General features: G+C 43.4%; 1 protein-coding gene across 4 annotated transcripts in view; it reads right to left on the bottom strand.

Moving 5' to 3' along the window:
- SRPX (sushi repeat containing protein X-linked) overlaps nt 1-19,742 on the bottom strand; it is an 80,626-nt gene extending 60,884 nt beyond the window's left edge. For all 4 annotated transcript variants that reach the window (XM_069463519.1, XM_069463522.1, XM_069463521.1 and 1 more), the window contains exon 1: nt 19,648-19,742. In XM_069463519.1, coding sequence (XP_069319620.1) covers nt 19,648-19,738 — 91 coding nt within the window. In that variant the 5' untranslated portion in view covers nt 19,739-19,742. The remainder of the gene's footprint in view (nt 1-19,647) is intronic.
- Between the last annotated feature and the right edge of the window lie 3,766 nt (nt 19,743-23,508).

The raw sequence follows: 23,508 nt of genomic DNA, 5'->3' as shown, positions 1-23,508 counted from the left end.
AACTATTCAGTTCTAATTTCAGATGTCTGCTCAAAATAAGAATGTGTGGTTGGTTCGTTTGTGATTAGAAATAGCTTGGATGGAGTAGGAAGCTTAGCCAAACACCTGAGCCAGGGCCACCTATCCCATGACTCGTGGCTCATCGGTCTACTGCTCAAAGTGGCTCGTGGGTCTGACTACAATGGGAAATAAACCATGCAGTTCTTCACAGTTAATTCTTGTATAGATGAGTGGATATCATTTCACTTATGTTTTAAAGCTGTTTAATGTTTAATGATAATAATATAAGGGCCAAAATAAAAGCAATTAGTTGAAAAGTTTAACAAAAGCCTCATCTACACGAAAGATCATCTTTTCCTGAATCTCTCCCAATTCCATGATTTCCATTTCTCGGGCTACAGGTATGATTTCTCATTCACTCCTCAAATGAGTTATCTAATAAAGCAGAAGAAGGATATTGTCTTAGTCCATTTTCTGTTACTATAACAGAATACTACAGACTGGGTAATTCATAAAGAAAAGAAATTTATTTGGCTAACAGTTCTGGAGGCTAGGAAGTCCAAGGGCATGGCACTGGCATCTGGTGAGGCCTTAGTGCTGCATCATCCCATGGTGGAAAGGTGGAAGGCGGAAGTGAGTCCATAACACAGAGAGAAAATGGGGGCCAAACTCCCCGCCTTTTATCAGGAACCAACTTCTGTGGTAAAATCATTAATCCAGTCATGAGAGCAAAGCCCTCATGATCTAATCACCTCTTAAAGGCCCATCTCTTACTACTGTTACAATGGCAATGAAATCTCAAGGTGAGTTTCAGAGGGGACATTCAAACCATAGCAGACATATAGCATTTGATGCATGATCATTCTGCATGGTTACATTACTTTCATTATTAATATATAATTATTGGCACTACCTCATAAAAAAAGGCTTTGAATGGGACTGAGTTTACTTAAAGGAACAAACATATCTGTGCTAGGTACAGATATAATACCCTTTTGACCTTTCAAGGTGACTCCATAAGACCACTATTTCCCACTTTTTAGATTGTGATTTTTTTTCTTCTCTCATCCTAGTAAATGTATTTTTGTAAAGCAGAAAGATTTGAAAACCTTTCCTATGATAAAGATTCCAATCAATTCTCTAAACTGTAATATTTATAAAACCTCATGCAAAAGACTTTTTACCATCTGCAGTAAATTCAAAAGCTATTTACCAAGGTCTAACAATAATCTTAGCACCACAGTCCAGAAAATGTAGTAAAGAAAGGAAGGAAGGAACAAATGAGTGAAAGCAAGAAGGAAGGGAGAAAGGAAATTACCTATTTGGCTCCCATGAAAAGGATAATGTAACATTAAAAAACAAGTCACAAGATTCCAGTTTGGCTAAAATGGGGTAATCACACTCCACCCTGTCTTTCCTACTGAATGCAGCTGAAAAACATGAGCAAAATACATTGAACAGCTATTTGATGACTCTGAAAAGCAAACAAACATTAGCAGGCAGACTGGAAAAGAGGATAGAATTTGAAGTACCAGTGAATTGCTGGTGACCTTCCCATTTTTCCTCCAGTATCCTCTGGACTAGACTCAAGTCAGACTAAACATAGAAGTAGACACTGGGTGCAGAAATAATTCAAGCAGAAGCCCTCCAGCCCTCATTCTAAGAGTGGTAAAGGGGACTTCTAATGCTTTAGGGAGAATAGAGAAACTACCAAAACTTACCCAAGATGAAATAGATAATCTTACTAAAAAGAAATCTCCAGGCCCAGATGATTACACTGGTGAATTCTACCAAATATTTAAAGAATAAATAATACCAATTCTACAGAATAGCTTCCACAAAATAGAAGTGGAAGGAACATGTCCCAACACATTTTACAAGGTCAGCATTACACTGATGCCAAAACCAGACAAAACATTACATAAAAATAAAACTACAAGACAATATCCATCATGAACACAGATGCAGAAATACTCAACAAAATATTACCCAATGAAACCCAGCAATACATAAAAAGAATAATATACCAACACCAAATGGTATATATCCTGAGAATGTGAAGCTGGCTTAATATTCAAAAATCAATCAATCAGTGTAGCCCACAACATTAACAGACTAACGAAGAAAATCCACATGACCATATCAATTGATATGGAAAAAGCATTTAACAAAATTTAACATCCATTCATGATAAAAACTTACAGCACACTAGAAAGAGAAAAGAATTTCCTCAACCTGATAAAGGGATCTACAGAAAGCCTACAATTAACATCATACTTCATAGTGAAACACTGAGGTGCTTCCCCCCTAAGATTGGGAACAACACAATGATGTCCATTCTCACTACTCTTATTCAGTATTATACTGGTAGTCTTAGCCAGTGTGATAAGATAAGAAAGAGGTAAAAGATATGAAGATTAGAAAGGAAGAAATAAACCTGTCCCTATTCAAGATGACATGATTGTATTTGTATTAATAGAAAATCCCAAAAAATCTACAAAATAACACCTGAGGTTAGTAAGATCACAAGATACAAAGTCAAAACACCAAAATCAATTGTATTTCTATATGATAGCCATGAACCATTAGAAAGTGAAATCAAGGAAAAATATATTTCTGGTAGCTCCAGAAAAGAAACACTTAGTTATGGATCTAACAAAACATGTACTGGACCTATATGCTGAAAATTACAAAATGCTCATGAAAGGAATCAAATAACACCTAAATAAATGGAGAGATATACTGTGTAATGGATTGGAAGATTCAAATATTAAAGATGTTAGGTCTCCCCAAATTGATCAATACATTTAACATAATTCCAATCAGAATGTGAGCAAGATTTTTTGTAGATACAGAGAAGCTCATTTTAAAATTTATATGGAATTTATAGCCAAAACAATTTTGGAAAAGAAGAATAAAGTTGGAGAAATCACACTACTCAATTTTAAGACATATTAGAAAGCTACTGTAATCAAGACAATATTGGTATTGGTGAAGAGATAAGTATATAGACCAATGGATCAAAATAAACAACCCAGAAACAAATCTTCATAAAAATTGCCAACTAATTTTTGAAAAGGATACAAAAGTAACTCAGTAGAGTTTATTATGTGGCAAATATACCTAAAGTATAAAGCTGTTTTTTAAAATTGTGTGTGCTCTTCTCACAGTTTTTTTTTAATTCCAGGAATTTCAGGAATGTAAAATGTATGAAGAGGGGCCTTTGGGATTCACAAAAATGTAAAATTATTTGGGGCACTGCAGCTGTTCATCCAAGCTTCTTTTTTCCAAATTTAGAAACTAGATGAAAAATGTTCTGTTACTTCCTTCTCACATAATCAGTATCCTTATTAATCACTCAGCATTGAATTTAATATTAGATCCTAGAGAAAAAAATAATATATGATAATATAAAATAATACATTTCAAACTTTACCATTGATTACAAATGGATTCAAAGAAAAACTGAAGATGAAAGTAAATCTCTTACATATCAATAGTACCATGGAACACTAAAGCCCTTTGTTACGGGGGGACCAAATGATGCAAGTTTCTCGAAATGAAAGGATGTCAGAGAACTTGAGGGCAGAACAAGAAGGCAGTGGGAAATTTTTTTAGGGAGTCCTAAAAACCAGACTGGCTTGGAAAAGCATGGTGGGAGACACCCACGTCCACTTGAGCTTACAGTAAATGATCTGCCTCAAATTGCTAGTGGCCAGTGGTTATTTAAGTCATGGCTAGCAATTTGTGGGTGTCTGTCGCATAAAGTCCAGTGAAAGACACAGAGAAAATGGCTAGTCAGCCCTCTACAAGGAGTAGAAATGTGTGCAAGTTGTTTTGTGGGAGGTAGTATAACTATACCTTATATTTGCACTGTACATTACAAATCACTTCCCTAGGAGAACAGGTGGCTTTGTTCACATTTGGCAGATGAAAGCAGAAGTTAAGTTGGCTGAGTTGATCCAATCAATATTGAGCCTCTTTTCATATATCTTCTTTGGTTTAAGTGTCTGTTCAAATATTTTGCCCATTTTAAAAGTTGAGTTGCTTGTTTTCTTGTTAGTGAGTTTAGAGATTCTTTATATATTTGTCTTTTCATTCACTTAATAATGTCATTGGAAGAGCAGAAATTTTTAATTTGGATGAAGTACGATTTAGCCATTATACCTTTTATAGGCCATACTTTTGGTGTCATATGTAAGAAATCTTTACCTAATTCAAGATCAGAAAGATTTTCTTCTGTTACTATCAAGAAATTTTATAATTATAGATTTTATATTTGGGTCTATGATCTATTTTGAGTTAATTTTAATTTAATAAACTCTTTGTCTTTGATGAAAGGAAGAGAGAGAACTTAGGGGGAGTGGGGGAGGGAGGTGATGCTAGTACCAGTAAGCATTGGGAAATGAATCTTGGATATTCCCAAGGGCTGCAGATTTACTCAGTTCTATTGATTTTCAATGAATCTGGGCATGCCACATTCTGTAGCTAAACAGGCTAATACACTTGGCTAGCTAAACTGAGGTCCAGCATTTAATCAGAATGTACCCAGCAAACGTCCTGGAAAATTAAACTCCCATCTTTATATGCCCTCCCAAACCAGCCCTGTAGTGGACTGCCTGCAAAGTTGGCCACCAACAATTCCTCCTACTTTGCACATGCATAATACTTCTCCCATTAAGAGGTGGGGGTCTATCTACTACCACCATCACCCCAAATCTGGACCTGACTTTGATTTGCTTTAACTAATAGAATGTGACAGAAGTGATGCTGTGACAGCTCTGGGCCTATGACTTAACTGTCCTGGCAGTGTTGGCTTTCATTCACCGGGAAGCCAGCTGCCTGCAAAGTCCATTTACGGCCGGGCACGGTGGCTCATGCCTGTAATCCTAGCACTCTGGGAGGCCGAGGAGGGAGGATCGTTTGAGCTCAGGAGTTCGAGACCAGCCTGAGCAAGAGTGAGAACCTGTCTCTACTAAAAATAGAAAGAGATTAGCTGGACAACTAAAAATATATAGAAAAAAATTAGCTGGGCAAGGTGGTACATGCCTATAGTCCCAGCTACTCGGGAGGCTGAGGCAGGAGGATTACTTGAGCCCAGGAGTTTGAGGTTGCTGTGAGCTAGGCTGATGCCACGGCACTCTAGCCCAGGCAATAGAGTGAGACTCTGTCAAAAAAAAAAAGAAGAAGAAGAAGAAGTCCATTCACCCTGGTGGAAAGAAAGGTAACATGAAGAGATGGAGAAGAGCTAGATAATGGGAAACTGCAGAGAGGTAGAGGGAGAGGCTGGCCATCCCAGCCATCCAGTTATCCCAGATAAAGTACCAGACAGGTGAGTGGAGCCAACTTGGATCCTCCAGCCCCAGTTGAGCTGCCCCAGCCAACACCATATGGACAAGAGATGAGCTGTCCCCCTGAGCCCTACCCAAACTGCAGAATCATGAGCAAATAGTTGTTGATGATTTAAGCCACTAAATTTTGAAATGGTTTCTTATACAGCAATAAATAAGTGAAACAATCCCCAAGTTTCCATCACAGAAGCTCCCCTTATAGTCCAGTCACTGACCTAAATAGCTCTATTCATCAGGAATCAATTCAGTAGAAAGAACTTTGGATCAGAAACCAAAATCCTGGGTTAAGTTCCAGCTTAGATGTTGCCTATGTGAGTTCCCTCAAAAGCAGGCCCTAAGACAAGGTACAAGTAGTTGATTTGGAAGGTGATCCCAGGAAGCACAGTGATGAATTGGAGAAGAGACAAAGAGAAGTAGAGAAAGACAAAAAGGGCTCACTGGGTACCTGATGTGGGTCATTGCTGTGGACAACTAGAGCTCCACCCTACTAAGGAATTTTCCTCTCTTGTACCCAAATACCACCCTTATGTAACTTCTTTCCCCATTAAGCATACTCTTAAAAGTCCATTTTAACTTGATTTCATTAAGGAAAAAAAAATGGCCATGGAGTAGGTGGCTGGTGAGAGAATGATCCCTGCCAAACATGAGCTTTCAGAGACAGCCTTGCTTCTACTGCTGTTTCACCAGAGCCAGTGTTCCACCTCTATTCAAATATTTTTGCACAGGACCCCAAAAGGAAGACTCTAGACAGAGCCCATGGCACCCATAGTCTCAGGCACTCTGCCTTTAAATAGCCAAGACAATTAAGACAGAATGTGTCTTGTAAAATGTTACTTTTGGCCCTATTTTACAGAGCCAACAAAAAGAGTTAAAAGAATAACTTTATAAATGAAGACATCACTCTGGTCCAAGGGAAAAACAATATTTTATCCAATTTAGTCTCCTTCTATTGTTTAATATTATGAAGGGCCAAAGTGTGTCCCTGCCCAATGCCTAGAGCTGGCAGAGAGGAGAAGCAGGAAAAAGACAAGCACCTAAATCTGAGGTCAGCCCAAAGCAGGGCTCAACAAATGCCAATTCTTGTTCTCATCAAGGGGCATTCCCCAAGACCTGGAGTCTGATGGTCCCTATTCAACACACACAGATGAAAAGAGGACTAATCTTCAGAGTAAAACCAGACAGCAGAACAAAAGCAATTTGTGGAGCTGGGCGCAGTGGCTCACGCCTGTAGTCCTAGCACTCTGGGAGGCTGAGGCAGGAGGATCGCTCAAGGTCAGGAGTTCGAGGCCAGCCTGAGCAAGAGCGAGACCCTGTCGCTACTAAAAAATAGAAAGAAATGATTTGGACAGCTAAAAATATATATAGAAAAAATTAGCCAGGCATGGTGGCGCATGCCTATAGTCCCAGCTACTCGGGAGGCTGAGGCAGGAGGATTGGTTGAGCCCAGGAGTTTGAGGTTGCTGTGAGCTAGGCTGACGCCACGGCACTCTAGCCTGGGCAACAACAGAGTGAGATTCTGTCTCAAAAAAAAAAAAAAAAGCAATTTGTGATGTGGCATATGGCCCTCCAAAGGCTTAACTGTCCTCCACAGAGGTCAACTAAGACACCGGGAAGGGACTTGTTCTGTGAAGTTTGGATTCTATTGAGGAGTCGCACTTGTGGATCTGGAGGGCCACATGTGGCCTTGAGGCTGCAGGTTCCCCACCCCTGCCTGGCTGAGGTCATGTGGCATCAGAGAGCTACAGAGTGTGGGACGAAGACACTGGGCAGGAAAAGAACTCTCTCAGGCATTACATTCACATTTGGGGACCATCAAATGTCCTCTGTTTCCTGGCAAATGAGAAGAGTCCATTTCTTTACAGTTCTGTTCAGAAAGCAAAAACAAATCAAGAACCCATCCATCCACATCAGCTCTTGAGGCTTCACCTCCATTTCAAAAGTCAGGACAAAGGTCTAGGCAAAACTATTTCAAAGGTACACCCATGATATGAATACCTGCCCATCAGAACACTCCACAAACACTTGAAACAGTGTTTCTCAATGTGGGCACTATGGGCATTTTGTTGGGGCCAGTTCTTTATTGTGTAAGTCTGTCCTGCACATTAAAAGGTTTTTAGCACCCCTAGCCTTGGTCCACTAAATGCCAGGAGGGCCCTTTCTCCATCATTGTGACAGCCAAAGTCACCACCATGTATTTCCAAATACCCCGTAGGGGACTGGTGATGGCACAGAAATTTAATGAAGATATCTTTTTTCAGTGAAGAAAGTAAGTTGCAGAACTTTCTTAAACGCCATTATGCCCTGTCCACATATATCTTTGTGGATATTTTTTTCTTTATAGTTGAGGTAAACACATATGGTAAAGTGCACAAATCTTAGGTGTATACAGCTCGATACATTTTTAGACATGTACATATCCATGAAACCCCCACCCAGATGAAGATACAGAACACTTATGTCACTCTAGAAGACTCCCTGGTGGCCCCTACCATTGGATACCCCTTAAAGACAGCCACTAGTCTGACTTTTAACACCATGGACTAGTTTTGCACGTTCTCATTGAACTTCACATAAACAAAATTGTCCTGTGAACTCTTTTGTGTCTAGCTTCTTTCACTCTACATATGTCTGCAAGACTCCTCTCTGTTGTTGCATGTGGCAATACATTCTTTCTCACCTTTTTTGTTTCTTTAAATATCACATGCATAAAAATATATAGAAGTTTTTATCAAACTATTAAGAGTGGCAACTTCAGAAAAAGAAAAAAGAGAATGGATTCAGGAGGGAAATAAGGGAGTGGGGCTGCTTTCAACTTTTTATGCCTGTTTGAATATTTTCATAATGAACAGGTTTTATGTTTATAACTTTTAAAAGCATTCATCAGAGGATTTCAGCTCATCTGCAATATCAAATAGGCCATTTTAAAGATATGCATAAATATTTAGACCACCTAGCCAAGCAAAGTAAACTGTAACATAAGAGTTCTATTTTCTGACCCCAAAGAAGTATAGAAGTAGAAGTTGTCAGTCATCTCATCTATTTTTGCTGAAAATCAAGGCCTGGGTGGCTTTCTGATCCCTTACTCCCCTCTGTTATCTTCAGCACCCAACCCATGGAGGAAGTAAAATAACTTAGGGGCTCCTCACACCTTACCCTCAAGCCTCGGTGTCACTGGGACTTTCAAACTCAGTGACAACACAGCAATTACAAACCTTCTGAGAGTAGACAATGAAAAGTGTTCATATGCAGTCCCAAGGCTGTGACACCACTGACCCTGACAGAGAATGGCAAAGGAAGAAGTTCTGGAATAAAAGAGAGTGAACTGAGCTTTGAGAAGGGAGGCACAACTGCCTTGTGCAGATAGATAGCCACTGTCTGGGGACTGCAGCCTCCCTCTGATCTGAATGCATCCTGAGGCTTTCCCATGGAAAGGAGGGTCACTCATTGTGAGCTAGGGCACCAGTGAAAGCCATCTGGACTTTGCTGGCTTGAAAATATGGGTTTGAGATTTGGATGAGGAAATTTTGCAGAGGAGAGTATTCTGAAAGGAGGCAATATGCAGCGGAGGAGAGAGAAACATCTCAAGGGCTATTCCCCAGTTTTATTCTCATTTTAGTACACAAAATACATATTTTAAAGAACACATGTTTGCAACAGTCAAGAGCTGGTGGTTTTCAACTTGAGGAAACTTCCTCTAACCAAGTATGCACATAACTGCTTACAGGGACAGATGTGGGACATATGATGCTACTCAAAGGTTGTTGTTTTTTTTTTGTTCTTCCCCTTCTCCACCCCCCTAAGCCTGCAGTGGTCACTGCCACCAGCAAATGCTTCAGGAAATTTAATGTCATGTTCCCAAATGTCCTGTCCTGAAACCCAAAACGGAGGTTTTCATTAAAAACAACAAATGTGAAGCACTAGTCTAATGAGATGCTCAGAGAAAACAACTTGGAAATGTCCACACCAGTGGTTCTCATCCTCAAGTGTGCATCAGAATCACTCAGAAGTTCTGTTAAAACACAGATTGCTAAGCTCAACTTCCCCCATGCCCAGCTTCTGATTCAGTAGCTCTGGGGTGTGGCCTGAGAATGTATATATCTAATAAGTTCCCAGGTGATGCTCCTGCTGTTACTGCTGATCTGCAGACCACACTGTGGTCCTCACTATTCCTCCCTGTCCTCTCTCAGAGATTAACAAGGTACATTAGCATGTCAGTGACCTTGAGCAGTCCTGCAATATAGAAACCGGCTTATCCTAGCATTTCCAAACTTCATTACAATGCATACTTGCTGCCCATAGAACATCTATGAGCCTCTCTGGAAAGTGATGCTTCAAGGAAGGGGGCAGGAGGCAGTGGAAGGTTGTGGTCCATATCACATAGCAGGATCCTGGCAGGGCAGCAGATCTGGAGAGACCAGAGCCTGCTGCCCAGAAATCCAGACAGCATCAAGGAAGTATGCCAGCAGGTAACAGAGACCAGTCCACCTCCAGCCTCAAATTAGGACACAGGATCTTAGCCAAGATTTGGTAAGAGTAAAACAGGGACCTAGTTTTCAAAGGGACTAAGATATCAGGATGTTACCAAGCCTCAAACCTAGAGCATGAGACACCCAGTTATGTGTCAGATAAATTAACAGTACAGTATACAATGCTAGTTACAGCACGCTGCAGCATGCTGGCCCTGACCTCCAAGATAAGTCCTGAGCTGAGCCTCATGGTGGGGAAGAAGCAGGCCCAAACACCTAGGGACTCCTGTTAAAAGGTAGGTTCTGATCTCATAGGTCTGAGATGGCGTTCAAGACTCTACATTTCTATAAAGCTCCCAGGGGAGGCTGGTTCTCAAACCACACTTTGAGTAGGAAGGTCTTGGATTAGGGGTTGGCAAAGTTTTTCTGTTAAAAAAAGTCTTTCAGCTTTACAGGCCATATAGTCTCTGTCACTCAACTCAAGTAGTGGTAGACAATACCCAAATGAATGAACATGGCTGTGTTCCAATGACACTGAAATTTGAAGTTTATATCAGTCTTCTTCCTCTGTTGATTTTTCCAAACAGTTTAAAATGTTGAAACCATTCTTAGCTCAGCTGATCATATAAAAACAGGCAGTGGGCCTGTGTGGCATGTTTGGCATGCCTGGACTCAGTTTGCAGACCCCTACCCTAGGTTATTGGTCCCTATCCTAGATCTACCAAATCAAAATATATAGCAGTTGGGTCATGGAAACCTCATTTCATCAGACTCGCCTAGTTATCCTAATTCGGCCTGTCCAAACACCATTGCTGGTTCGGGAATCACTTTACCCACCCAACCCCCTGAAAGGGTGAGGGGCCCCCTTTAAGTGCTGTTAACAGTTCAATCTTTCTGATTTGTCCAATTCATGGAGCTTGAGGGGCTTAATGTGAGGAGCTGGGTGTACAATCCTGACTACCCTACTGTCTCACTCTCACCCACATTCCAAGGTGCTACCTCCTCCCTAACCCCAGTGGCTTCAGTTTTTGGAATGAAAATAAGTAGTCTCTGTGTCTTTAAGGGTTGCTCAGTTCCAGGAATTCTCAGCACCAGGACAAGGTCTTGCCAGGGGGGCAGGAACAGCCCTGATCACATTAGCCTGGTTTTCTTAAGGAGCTGAAGTTATTCATAAGGTACATCTTAGCTGCAGGGAAAAGGCATGCAGTGACCCTGTTACCAATCAATCTGAAGATGTGCTTTGCTGCTGTTCGAGGCTAGGCCAGTCAGGGGCTGTGCTCCTGGCAGGAAGACTTAAAAGAAGATGAAGTCAAGGGCCATCTAATGATGCATTTGTTTTTGAGTTAGAGAAGGGAGGAGAAATTTAAAGGCTGCACATGCTTATCTCAGGAATGTCGGGGACTTAGGAAAGGAAGTCCAGAGGATTCAGGGATGAAGGCAAAGCCAACAGGAAAAGGGAGAAGAGGGGAAGTGAGCCATTGTGTGACAGTTATAAACAGGCAAGGCACCCTGTCTTGGCAAAGGGCTGAACTCATTCATCAGACCAGTACTTCTCAAATTTTACCATGTGTAAGAATCATCAGAGGGGTCTTGTTAAAATGCAGATGCTGGTTCAGTAGGTCTTGGGTGGGGCCTGAGCTTCTGCCCCACCCAAGGGCACACAGATGCTTCCGGTATGCAAGCACAGCTTTTTGCTTTGTTCTCCTTTCACATAGTCACAAGCTATAAAAGAATATGGGGTCCATAGCTCTGTTCCATTTGGGGCTGAGTTGCTGACATCCAGGACTGCATATATGGTTGTTCAGGGAGTTCCCTGCACCACAGCACCCAATGTTACCCCCACCAAATGAGCAAGTAGGGTCTCAAATCCAGCCTGCCCTCCACTCTCTAAGTCTTGAGTCTTGTCTGCCTCTATACTTTTCCTCCCATCCAAGTACTAACCAGGCCCGACCCTGCTTAGCTTCTGAAATCAGATAAGATCTGGTGCGTTCAGGGTGGTATGGCCATAGACTATACTTTTCCTAATAAACCCAAAGTCTAACTCCTGACCAAGCCCTATGCCCACAGATTTACATGTGTTCAGACAGGGAATTTTTTTCTAATCGACCCAAAGGTGCTTTATGAGCTAGGAGTGGCCCTGCAGCCAGCAGTGAGAGTGGGGCAGGCACCATTGGCTGACTCTTGCCAGTATGCTGCCACAGTTGAATCTCGAAAGCATTATGCTACGTGAAAGAAGCCAGACACAAAAGGACAAATACTGTGTGGTTCCATTTTCATGGAAGAACAATAATAGGCAAATCTATAGAGAGAGAAAACAGATTAGTGGTTGCCTAGGGCTGGGGGTGATGAGGGATTAAGGAGTGATGACTTAGGGGCTTGGAGTTTCTTTTGGAGGCAATGAAAATATTCTAAAACTGATTGTGGTGACAGGTACACAACTAACTCTATGAATATGCTAAGACTATTAAATTGTACAGTTCAAATGGGTGAATTGTATGGTAAGTGAATTATAGCTCAGTAAAACTGTTAAAAATGCCATCACAAATTAGTTGAGGAACTCAAAGCAAGTGGTGTAGAAAGAAAGCATTTGGGACCCTGATGTCCACAAAAAGGGGCAAGGACTGGGGCAGCAACTTCTCAGAACCCTTGAGAAATATCTAAGCAGCCCCATATATGAGATGCTCAGAGTACAGCCAAGTGTTGATGCAAAGAACAACACTGAGATCCACCCTGGGCAGGGGCTCAGTGAATGTGCCTTGTGAGTTATTCTTGCCTGCATATCCCTGGTGCCCCACAAGGTGCCTAACTGTAGTGACTACTCAAAAATTGAATTCAATACATGCCTGTGGTAGAATGAAGGGAATTCTGGAGTGACTACACTGAGCTCTACTCCCAGCTCTGCTTCTAACTCCCCGTGTGACCCCAGACAAAGCCCTTCACCTTGCTGAGCCTCAGAGGCTCCTCCCAAAAATTCACAAGAGTTACCATCTCAGGCATCCTCCAAGTTCGAGGTTCCACAGTTCCACAAATTAGGTGGGCCACACAGGGAAGCCTGGGTATGGACAAGAGAAATTCCTACAGGAATCTAGATAGAGCCTGAGACACCCACCCAGAAGCTTAAGACTGGCCAGAGGTGTGCTCCCCAGCAAAGGTCATTACACAGACCCACTGAGAGTCCTTCCCAGGAGCCAGGTTCCTTGCTAGGCCATGAAGATAAAAAAATGAACAAGACCCCACAACCTGCTCACGTGGCTGGGGGCATTGGAACCATGAAAAAGCAATGGTGAAACAATATGATCCTACCCCTTGGGGAGTTCAGTTAAAATCTAAATAGAAACAGAATTTCAACGTCGGGGATTGAAAGGAATTGGAGCCTTGGTCTGACAAATGCTGAGTCAGTAGCAACATGTCTGCCAGAGTTCCTATAAGGAATGGCCACTCTGAGGCACAAGGAGGAGGACATGGCCACACTACCACTTCCTTGCTACCCTACCATGGGCCTGCCAAACCTCGGCTCAATTCTCACCCTGTGGCCCTCATTTAACCAGTGTTTTTGAAAAATCTTGGATCCCTGGGATTGGCAGGGTTATTCAGCTCAGCCACCCACACACTAAGTGGCAGGCCAGGGTCATCCATTAGAGGATCCTGGGGTGTAATCGGCATTGAAGAGATGCTCATTAAGCACAACTGGATGTACATTTCAAATAGCCAGTGACGGCAGGGGAAACAAGTTGCTGGTACATGACACCCATCACACCACAGGCCACTGTAAGAGCAGGACAGAACTATGCAATGATATTTCAAGGCCAAGACAGGAAGTCTGTCCCTAAATTCTATGTTTGGATCTGTCTGACTATTACTCATAGAAAAAAAAGTTTTAGAACCAATATACTCAATTTACAACCCCAAACCTCTGGGATAATCCAAGCCATTATGTCCAAATCCATTTATCTTCTCCCTGGAGAACAATACATAAAGAGGCATCCAGTATGAGCTAAGGATTACGGGTGAGTGAATCATTCAGCTTGGGAATGAGCGCTCCAGAGGTTTCTGAGGTCAGAGTGCGCCATGCACCCATAAGATCCAGGTGCAAGCAATTATCATCTGGAAAACTTGGGAGCTCATCAGTGCTACCAAGGACTTTTCTCTTGTGCAAGTTTTTCTTTACACCTTTTCCTGAAAATCCTGCCCCTAGAACTCCCTGGAGTTTCTAAGTCTCTTAGAATAGTTTCCTAGGGTGCTTTGATATTTGAGAGCCTCAGCAATTAACTATGCCTGTCTGAACGACAAATTCTCTGACATTTTGCTGTCTTGCATTCCTTTCTCTTTGGGAACTCTCATCTTGGAAATTCTGGTTAAATCCTACAGGGATGTTTGAAATAGAATGTTTGATTCCCTGTCACAATTAATCCACAAATATTGACTAAGATCCTCCCCCAGACCCCAGATATTGTGCTAAGTGGGGGTATAAGTTGCCAGCCCAGGCCTGAAGACCATTACAATTTATGATCACATCTGTTTTGTTTGGTGCTGCTTTTTAAATGAAGAGAAATGGAAACTGTACACCTAACTGGACAGGCCACCTGCTCCCTGGTTCAATCAAAGTTTACCTACTCTGGTAACTTCATCTTATTTTGCATGTTGATTTTTGTGCCAATTCAGTGCACATTTCTCATAGAATTCATGAAGATTATCTAGTGATCAGTGGTTTTCAATTGGGAAAGGGCTTTCTCCCCAGAAAAAGGACACCCACAGACTTTTATCTGCAATATCAAAACAGTTTTAGAGAAGCCCACAGGGCCCCTACTTTCACCTGCCTTGGTCCTTTAGCACCGACACCTCAGCATCAGCACATCCCAGCATCATTCTTCAATATCCAGGCCCAACATGGCTCTTCTCTGTGCTCCCAGGGCCTGTCTACCCATTTGTATTATCACATTTACCACCTGAAATAACTCTGCACATATTTCTCCATAAGACAGAAAGCAACCAGAGAGAAGAAATTACATACCTTCTTCCTCCTCGTCTCCCAAGCGAATACCTACTTTGTCATTCAGGGTCCATTTAAAAAAGTTAAGTCTCTGGGTAAAGCCCAGCCTTCATTAGAGAAAGCAGAAACTAATCCTATTTCAGAACTAAATTCAAACTTCCCAGAAAAAGATTCAGCCTTAAAAAACCATCCCTCAAATAACAAATGGGCCGTAAAAGTTAGTAGTTAAAAAATCACCCAGTCAAGAAGTGAGGGGCTGGCTTGGGAAACTCCCTACAACTGGAATTCAGGAGAGATTATTATTCACACTGCTATTTTGGAAGTGAATCTTTATGCTGGGTATTAACCATAACTTGCCTGTTACAAATTTCATACTATGCTATTGCCTGGCAAAAGTAAACCTTCTGTTTAAATCATCTCTTCACTTTCAATTACCAATTTCAGGTTGTGTTCTCTGAAAGGGGAATTGATGTAGCACACATATTTGCATTTACTAAGGAAACCATTCAACCATTTTGGAAGGGCCCAGAGCAAAGTGGCCAACAAAAATAATAAATGCAAACTCCAGCTTGTGGCTGCAGTTAGTCTCTCATCTTACAGCCCCCAACAGAGAAGGTGATTGCTTAAACAGAGGATATTCATGGATTTAAAAGCAACCTCTGTAGCCAGCAAGCCATGGTTTCTATGTATGTAGATTCATGGTGGCACAAGGCCCTGTTTACCTCTGCACATGTTTCTCTCAGCTCCTTTCCTGTCCAATGGCCCATCACTGGAGTTATGGGAAACTGTTAATTCAACAAGCACAAATATCCACTTGGCACAAAGTGCTCTGCTAGGCACCGCAGGAAATGCAAATAAGGGTAAGACATAGCACAGCCCCTGCCTTCAAGGGCTCGGAATCTAGGAGGAGAAGTGAAGGAAGTGCATAAATTAATATAATGTATGGCATGTGTGATACATACCACAAGAGAGACATGAAGTGAGTTAGACATGGGTGTGTAAAGGAAGGAAGATGGCTTTCCATTTGAGGAACCAAGGAAAGGTTTCATCAAAATGGGGGTATTGCTGGACTATAGGCATAATTTAGATAGACAAGTGGCTAGGCAGAGGCATTCCAGGTGCAGGAAGCAGCATCCTTCAAGAAGAAAAATGTGACTCAAGTTCAGTAAGGACAGGTAGTCTATTTTGGCCTGATTTTAGGAACCTAGGGGATTAGGGCTGGAAAAATAGGCTGGAATCAAACTGTATAGCCCCTGAAAGCAGTTGAGAACTTTCTACTTAACTTGAGAGAGAACAGGGAGCTGTTGCTCTAAGTTTGTGAGTAGGGAAGTAATGTGATAAAAATGGTACTATAAAGTAAATGTACTTGACCATTATCTGGCCTGAGAAAGTAAAATGAGTTAGAATGGGAGAGACCAAAAGTGAGAATGTTGTAGTAATCATCTAAACAATAAGGGCTGAACTTTGATTATGGTGCAAGGACTGATGATATGGGAAAGTTTGAAGATGGTGCTTTAAAGATGGTTTCTGGTGTCTCATTCAGCTCACAAATCTGTGAAATGAGAAGTAGTAACAACAGTATACTGTACTGAAAGTGTAATCAATGAAGAAAGTGCCAGATGAAAATGTTTTGGTCTTCCCAGCAGATCTCCTTTTTATTGCACAGTAATTTTGTCAGCTGATTACATGTTTAAATCCACATAGAAATTTCTAGTCTGTTTCTGGTGAGACCTTAATTGTATATCCTGATCCAGGTGCTCAGTTCCTAATACTTACCTCCAAATGTGGCATTCCAGAAGACTGCTTTGGCTGATGTAGTCTAGTTTGGCTTTTAGCAAACCTCACTTGGTTTTCCTGACTAGTGAAACCACACTACTTTACCAGTTTTCTCCAGATGTAAGAAGATTTATGAAGCCTTTCTTAGAAGCCATGGCCCTCATTCTCCATCTTCAGCCTTGTCTGAGGAAGGAGGTGGAGTTAACCTCCAAAATATTACATGCAAATAAGGTTTCAAGGGTTCATTTAAGAACAGAATCAAAATTCTCATCTCTTATAACCATACAAACATAATCAAACACAGACAACTTTGCTACAAACTTTCCATATGTTTCAATGTGGGTTTTTATAGGCATTGCATCTTTGCTAGGCTGCAAAGAATAAATCAGAGGGCCAGAAAAGCTGCATCAAATTCAAAGATGAAAGAACTCCAGAAACTTTCTAGGAGTGGGAATGGGAATGATTTATTCTCCACCTGACAGATTTGCTATTAAAGCTCAGATGGTTACATAATTGGGGTGCTGATGGGGCCCTAGATCCCTATTTCCCTCTTTCAGAAGTTCCAGATTCAATGCCCCTTCGTCTTCTCTCTTATTGGAAACATGATGTTCACTTGCTAAGAGAATCCTCGGAAATGATTTTTAAAATTTGTCACCCGACACTTAGGGTGAACTCAGATGATGTGATTGCCTCTTCCTACCCATGTGCCTAGAAAGTTTCCCCTCTCCAGCCTTCTAAAACCTTTGGCTTGGATTGAAATCCCGTCCTCTGGATTAGACAGCCCCCAATAGAGCACATTTTCTGAGAGACTCCATTGAGATGTGCTTCTCGAGCTGCTCCAATCAGCTTCAGCTCATCTGAGGTCTGAGCAGAGCCAGAGGGCAGGTCAGGAATCAGTGGAGGTGAACAGTGGCTCCCAGTTGGGGGCAGCGGGCAGGCTGGCAGAGGGAGCCAGGAAAGCCAGGGACAGATCCCAAAAGATGAGAGTAGTGAGTGTCCAAAACAGCAAACCCATGATAGTGTGGGTGGCTGGGCTCTGGCAGCAAGGGCTCTATCTAAGGGTAGAAGCTGAGACAAAAGAGAGGGGAGGGCAGGGGAGAAGAGAGAAGGTAGGTCAGAAGGAAAAGGAGAAAAGGCCCCCTGCTGAGAAAGGCTCAACTAGAAGTTGGGGTTCTCACAGGTGCCTCCCAATTCAGTAGACAGGCTGCTTCTAGCGTCTCACCTTCTTCCACGGCTCTCCCAGAGCTATTCCTGGTCCACTTAATTACTTCCTCTTCCCCTCTAGATTCATTTTAACCTGACTCCTGCTAAAGGGGATGTGTGTGGTAGACATTAACACGCTGTGGGAAAGGCAGTTGCTGGGCACTAAGGATAACGTCTCCTTTCCACTTTGCCCTGAATCAGTTCCTACAAAACAGCTTAAAACTTCTGACAGTCAGCTCAAAGGACAAATGTTCCTGTTTATTAATTTCCACAGTTGTTTTATTCATTCATTCATTTGGGGATGTGCAGAGCATTTCCAGCAGCCATCCCTACATCTCCCAGCATGCTATCTGGGACTTCCCTATCCTTGTACGGAACTCCGTAGGTTCATTTCTCAGAGCCCAGATTTAGACTACCCACAGTGTTGAACGCAAAACCAAATATTTGCACACACTATGGTACACGCCACCCTCTTTCCCATTAACACTACATTAAAATGCATCCATGGATTTCCACTCCATTCTGCAGCAACAGGGATGCATGGCACACTGTCCTGCTCCCCTGAAGCTCTTCACTAATCTAAGACTCCAGGGTGAAGAAGTTAGCTGGAACTTTTTAAAGGGCATCTCCAAAGATTTTGCCCACATCATGAGAGCCCCAAGAAACACCAGGGTCCCCTTAGAGCTGCGGTTCCCAAGCCCCTGGCCGCAGACCAGTACTGGTCTGTGGCTTGTTAGGAACCAGGCCGCACAGCAGTAGGTGAGCAATGGGTGAGCTAGCGAAATTTCTTCTGTATGTACAGCTGCTTCCCATCGCTCACATCACTGCCTGAGCTTTGCCTCCTGTCAGATCAGCAGTGGCATTAGATCCTCATAGGAGCATGAACCCTACTGAAAACTGCGTGCATGTGAGGGATCTAGGTTGCGCATTCCTTATGCGAATCTAATGCCTGATGATCCTAGGTGGAGCTGAGGTGGTGATGCTGGCGCTGAGGAGAGGCTGCAAATACAGATTATCATTAGCAGAGAGGTCTGACTGCACAATAAATGTAATGCATTTGAATCATTCCGAAACCATCCTCCCCTCCCCCAGTCCATGGAAAAAATGTCTTCCATGAAACCCGTCCCTGGTGCCAAAAAGATTGGGGACCGCTGCCTTAGAGGATAGAGACCACACCCTCCAGCAACGAAAAGGCTCACCCTCAGCCCAGCAGAGACAGCGCGCGTATTCCTCTTTCCCTGGGGCTAATCAAGTGCATGCCACATGTCACCACTCTCCAGCTGGCAAGTTTTCCTCAGAGGCACAGACTTTCTCGGAATCCCCAGCAGGGGGGGTTGGGGATGGGGGGAAGGCCCGCCCGCGCTGTCCACTAGAGTCGCTCTACGGTGGCTCATGCCCTGCGGCCCTAGGGGGCGACCTGGGACCTCAAGTGCTAGGTGGTAGGGGCTTCCTCCAGGACAAGCTGCCAGCCTCCCAGGCCCTGGCCGTAAGCAACTGTGTAAAAGGGAAAATTCCGGGTGTGAGAAAGTAGCAAAGTAGCCTGCTGCCAAACTTTCTCTTCTAGCCACTTAAGCCAACGAGAGTGTGATTGGAACCCTGGAACCCCGGACGCAGAGGGTGATCGGGCTCCCACCGCCACGAGGACGCCCCGCGCCTGGAGCTGGGACAGTCGTTCTCCCTTCTGCGTGCCCAGACGCGAGCCCCGCTCCGCGTCACCCCTCCCTGGGGCTGCGAGACACAAGTTCTGCGCAAACAAAGCGCGCCCCCCGCCCCACCCTCTGTCCCCAGCAAAGCGTCCCAGTGGCGGCTCCGAGGGTGTCCGGTGCCTAGCTGGGGAGGCAGCCCCGACTCCGGCTCGTACCTGGGAAGCCACGGCTCGGCGGGACACGCAGCAGCAGCAGCAGCAGCACAGGCGGCAGCAGCAGCGCGGGCCGGAGTGCGGGGCTCCCCATGGCGAGCCGGCGCCTCCACGCACAGCTGGGCAGCGCAGCGCGCTTGCAGGGGGCGGGAGGAGACCAAGGAGACCGCGGGGCTACGCTGCGAGCGGACGACGGCTGGGCTGGAAAACTCCTCCTCTCTCTTCTTTCCCTCCCTCCTTCCCGCCTGGGGCCTGCCCTCCTTCCTCCGCCTCCCTGGAACACTGTGCGGTTCGGGGCTCAGACCCACCCACCCCCTCCTTTTGTGCCATCGCTTCTTCTGGAAACGAAGCTGCTGCCCCAGGGCCATAGAGTGCTTTGGAAACCGAAATATATAGTATCTCTCTCTGCTCCATTTGAGAGTCCTCTCGCCCCTGCACACTGATAGCTCAACCACCTCGTAGACCCCTGGCGTCTAGAACAATGCCATCTGCTCAGAAAGCTGCGTGAGTCATGCAGAAAGAGAAGGGGCAACCGAGGGGATCCAGAGTGGCCCGCTTCGGCTGGATATTATGGCCACGTTCGCTGGTTCGACCCTCACGACCACGCCCCAAGTTCACTATTATTATGCCCACTTTATCCAAGAAGAAACTGACGCTTAAAAACTTGCCCAGGTTCACCCAGTTACTGGCAGAGTGGGAACTGGAACCTAGATGTGTGGTTCTTCCGGCGCCAAAGTCCGTACTACAGTTTTTTGTTTGTTTGTTTCTCTTTTGCAAAGAAATAAATCAAAGACTGGACCCGGTGCGTGCCTGTATTGCTGCGGTTTAGGATGGGGCTTCAGGTTCTCCTTCCAGGATCAGGGGATGGAAAGGCACAGGCACAGGCACAGAAAGCTCCTCGTCGCACTCACAGGCTCGGGGGACCCAGCCTTAGGTTCCTGCAGCCAGATACCCCCATTTCCTGGGTTGTTTTCAACAACCCTAAAGACACCACGACCAGCCCAGAGTCTCCACCCAGTGGCCTGGCTTCGCTAGACCCTGGCATCAGGATAGGGTTTCTAGGCTGCCTGCAGGCTGGATCTGTTTTCTTTGAAGCATTTGAGAAATCCGTTCACGGTTTTGGTTTTTTGGTTTTGTTTTGTTTTTGGTCAACCAGTAAGGCAAGACCTGCCCCCCTTGCTGCCCCAGGGAGATCTTAGCTATTCCAATTGGGGCTGCTGCACTAGGTTATGCAGTTTGGGCACTGCACAAAGGTGCCTGGAGGAAGGGGCAAGTGGGAACCAAAATCCAGCCACTTCTGGGTGCACAGAGCCCTGTGTCTTGGCAAGGGCCACATCCACTGTAGAAGGACACCTTTCTCTTTGCCACAGTGGCCTGGTCTGTTAATGGGGCTGAGAGCCCTGGGAGCACTCACCCAGGAGGTTTTTGAATGTGTTTATCCAGAAGAGGTGCTGTTTCCCAATTCTCACAAAAGCCCCAAACTTGAACTTCCTTCTGTCTTATTCTCTTTAGCACTTGGGAGAACTTCGCTCCATCTCCTGTGGGTTTCTCGACTGCTGCTATCCCCTCAGGGAGCCAACAACCCTTGAATAACCCCCCAGTCACAAGAAAGTGGAGGAAGTCACCAACAGACCAGACTCTCCAGGGAGTAGTTCTCAATCCTGTATATACACAGGTCACCCAGGGAGCTTCACCCCAGATCAGTGAAATCAGAATCTTTAGGGATGTGACCTAGAGTTCGACCAGATGCATATTTTTGGTCTGGTCTCCTCTTCTCTCCCACTCAGTGGTACAAGTTTTAGAATAGGATAAATTCTAGACCAGAGTTTCTCAACCTGGCACTATTCACATTTGGGGCCAGAGAACTCTTTTTTGAGGAGGAGGACTGCCCTGTGCATTGAGGGATGTTTAGCAGCATCCCTGGTCTCTACACAAGAGATACCAGTAGCAACCCCCACTCCCCAGTTGTAACAACCAAAAAATGTCTCCAGATATTTTCCCAGGGGAAAAGTTACTCCCAGCTGAGAACCACTTTTCTAGGCCCATGAGCATGGACTATTGTGCACCCCAAATTCCAGGTCCAGGTTGGCATTTCTAGCAGCCTTCCTGTCCTATGTGACCTCTGAAGCAAGGTCTCCTCACAAAGACCAGCATACATTCTATTTCCGGGCCGAGAAAGAACTTCTGGCTCTCTCCAATCAACCGAATCTGGCTGAATTACAAGAAACCACATTTGCTGTTAAGAGTTGCTCTCTGGCTTTTGTATGTAGTCACTGCAAAGAAATGATAAATGCACAAGGTTATGGTCATGCTAACTACCCTGACTTGATCATTATACCATAGATATGCATTGAAACATCAAATTGCACTCCATAAATATGTACAATCACAGTGTCAATTAAAAACTAAAAAACGACCATCCAAAAAATAAAAGACATGTGAAGAAAATTTTCAAATATATGTTTATAGAGCAAAATAACATTTGTTTTTTTCATTGTGTAAGGATATCTTGAAGTAGTGAGCTAAGCTCAGCTGCTGCTTATAAACCAAAATAACCCTTTCATTTTTACCTAACAAAGAAGAGAAAGAGGAGATAACAAGGTTACAAGGTGGTATTCTTACCTAGTGGGAATGCTAAAAATAATGCCATTGTTGTCAAAATGTGTAAGGTATATAAATCACATGGGTTAGAATAACAGGGCATACAATTAATTATAATATTGGGAAAGCATGATTTTTCCTTGACAAGGTTGAAATGTTCAATATAAAGCCTGGGAAGAACTAATATGGACAAGAAAACAAAAAGAGTGCTCTCATGCTCACTTTACTACCCTACAGCAAATTCCAATGGAACTATCTTTACTATTATTATTCCAGGCTTCTCTCTGCTAGAAGGGATGAAGGCAGAGGGAAAGTGGGGGGGAAGAGGTTATCAATTCATCCCACAATATCTTGGTAGACAATAGGATAGTTAAGCAGATTTATAATCTGTCAAATAACTTATGGGTTAATATTAGTAAGTTGATGGAAATGAAGAGAAGTCACTCAGGGAGTGCTACAGAGCTCCAATCCCATTCCTGTCCTGCTTGATGTTATTATTACTGAACTAGAAAAAGACATTTTTTACATGGAATGTGAAAATAGGAGAGCAAGAAATAGGTTCCAAACATTTCTCTAGGCAGGAATGCTGTATTGACTTGAAACATTAAAAGACAACAAGGATAAATATAATGCCCTATGTTAGGTCTCAGAAACCAACCACAGGTGAGGAGTCTAAGAATTCCTAGAAAATCAAGTAGTTTCCCACTCCATCAGGCTCATCTGTACAAAGAAGTGCATACAAAGTGTTTATTGCACATAGTAGCAAAAGTTGGTGACATTTTTGTAAGTATAATCCATTAATAGGGGAATCATTTTATTAATCATATTTATCTATGTAATAGAATACTGTGTGCCCATTAAAAACAATGAACAAGATACATATATACTGATAGGATGTACTCCAAGATATTCTGTCTAATAAAATAACAAGGAGCAAAAGAATACATAAATTTTGCTACCATTCATGGCATGGTGAAGACATGCTACCATACCAACTTATGGGGGAGGTAGAGTAGGAGGAATAACTTTTTTTATTATTATGCAATCCTTTGTACAGTTTATATGTTTAAGCATGGGATAGCTCTTATTGAAATTAAACAAATAAATCATTGAAAATATTTTTTTTAGAATGAGAAAATAACTATTTTATTTTGGGGAGTAGGCAGATATTCCATAATTCTCAGAATTATAGAATTGCTTCTTGGTGCCAGTGCCCTTGGTTACCTTGAGCATGTTGAGTGTGCACCATCTTGCTCAGGGGCC

The sequence above is a fragment of the Eulemur rufifrons genome, chromosome 30 (genome assembly GCF_041146395.1).
Source record: "Eulemur rufifrons isolate Redbay chromosome 30, OSU_ERuf_1, whole genome shotgun sequence".
Taxonomy (NCBI): Eukaryota; Metazoa; Chordata; class Mammalia; order Primates; family Lemuridae; genus Eulemur; species Eulemur rufifrons.
This window is presented reverse-complemented; position numbering and strand designations above follow the sequence as displayed.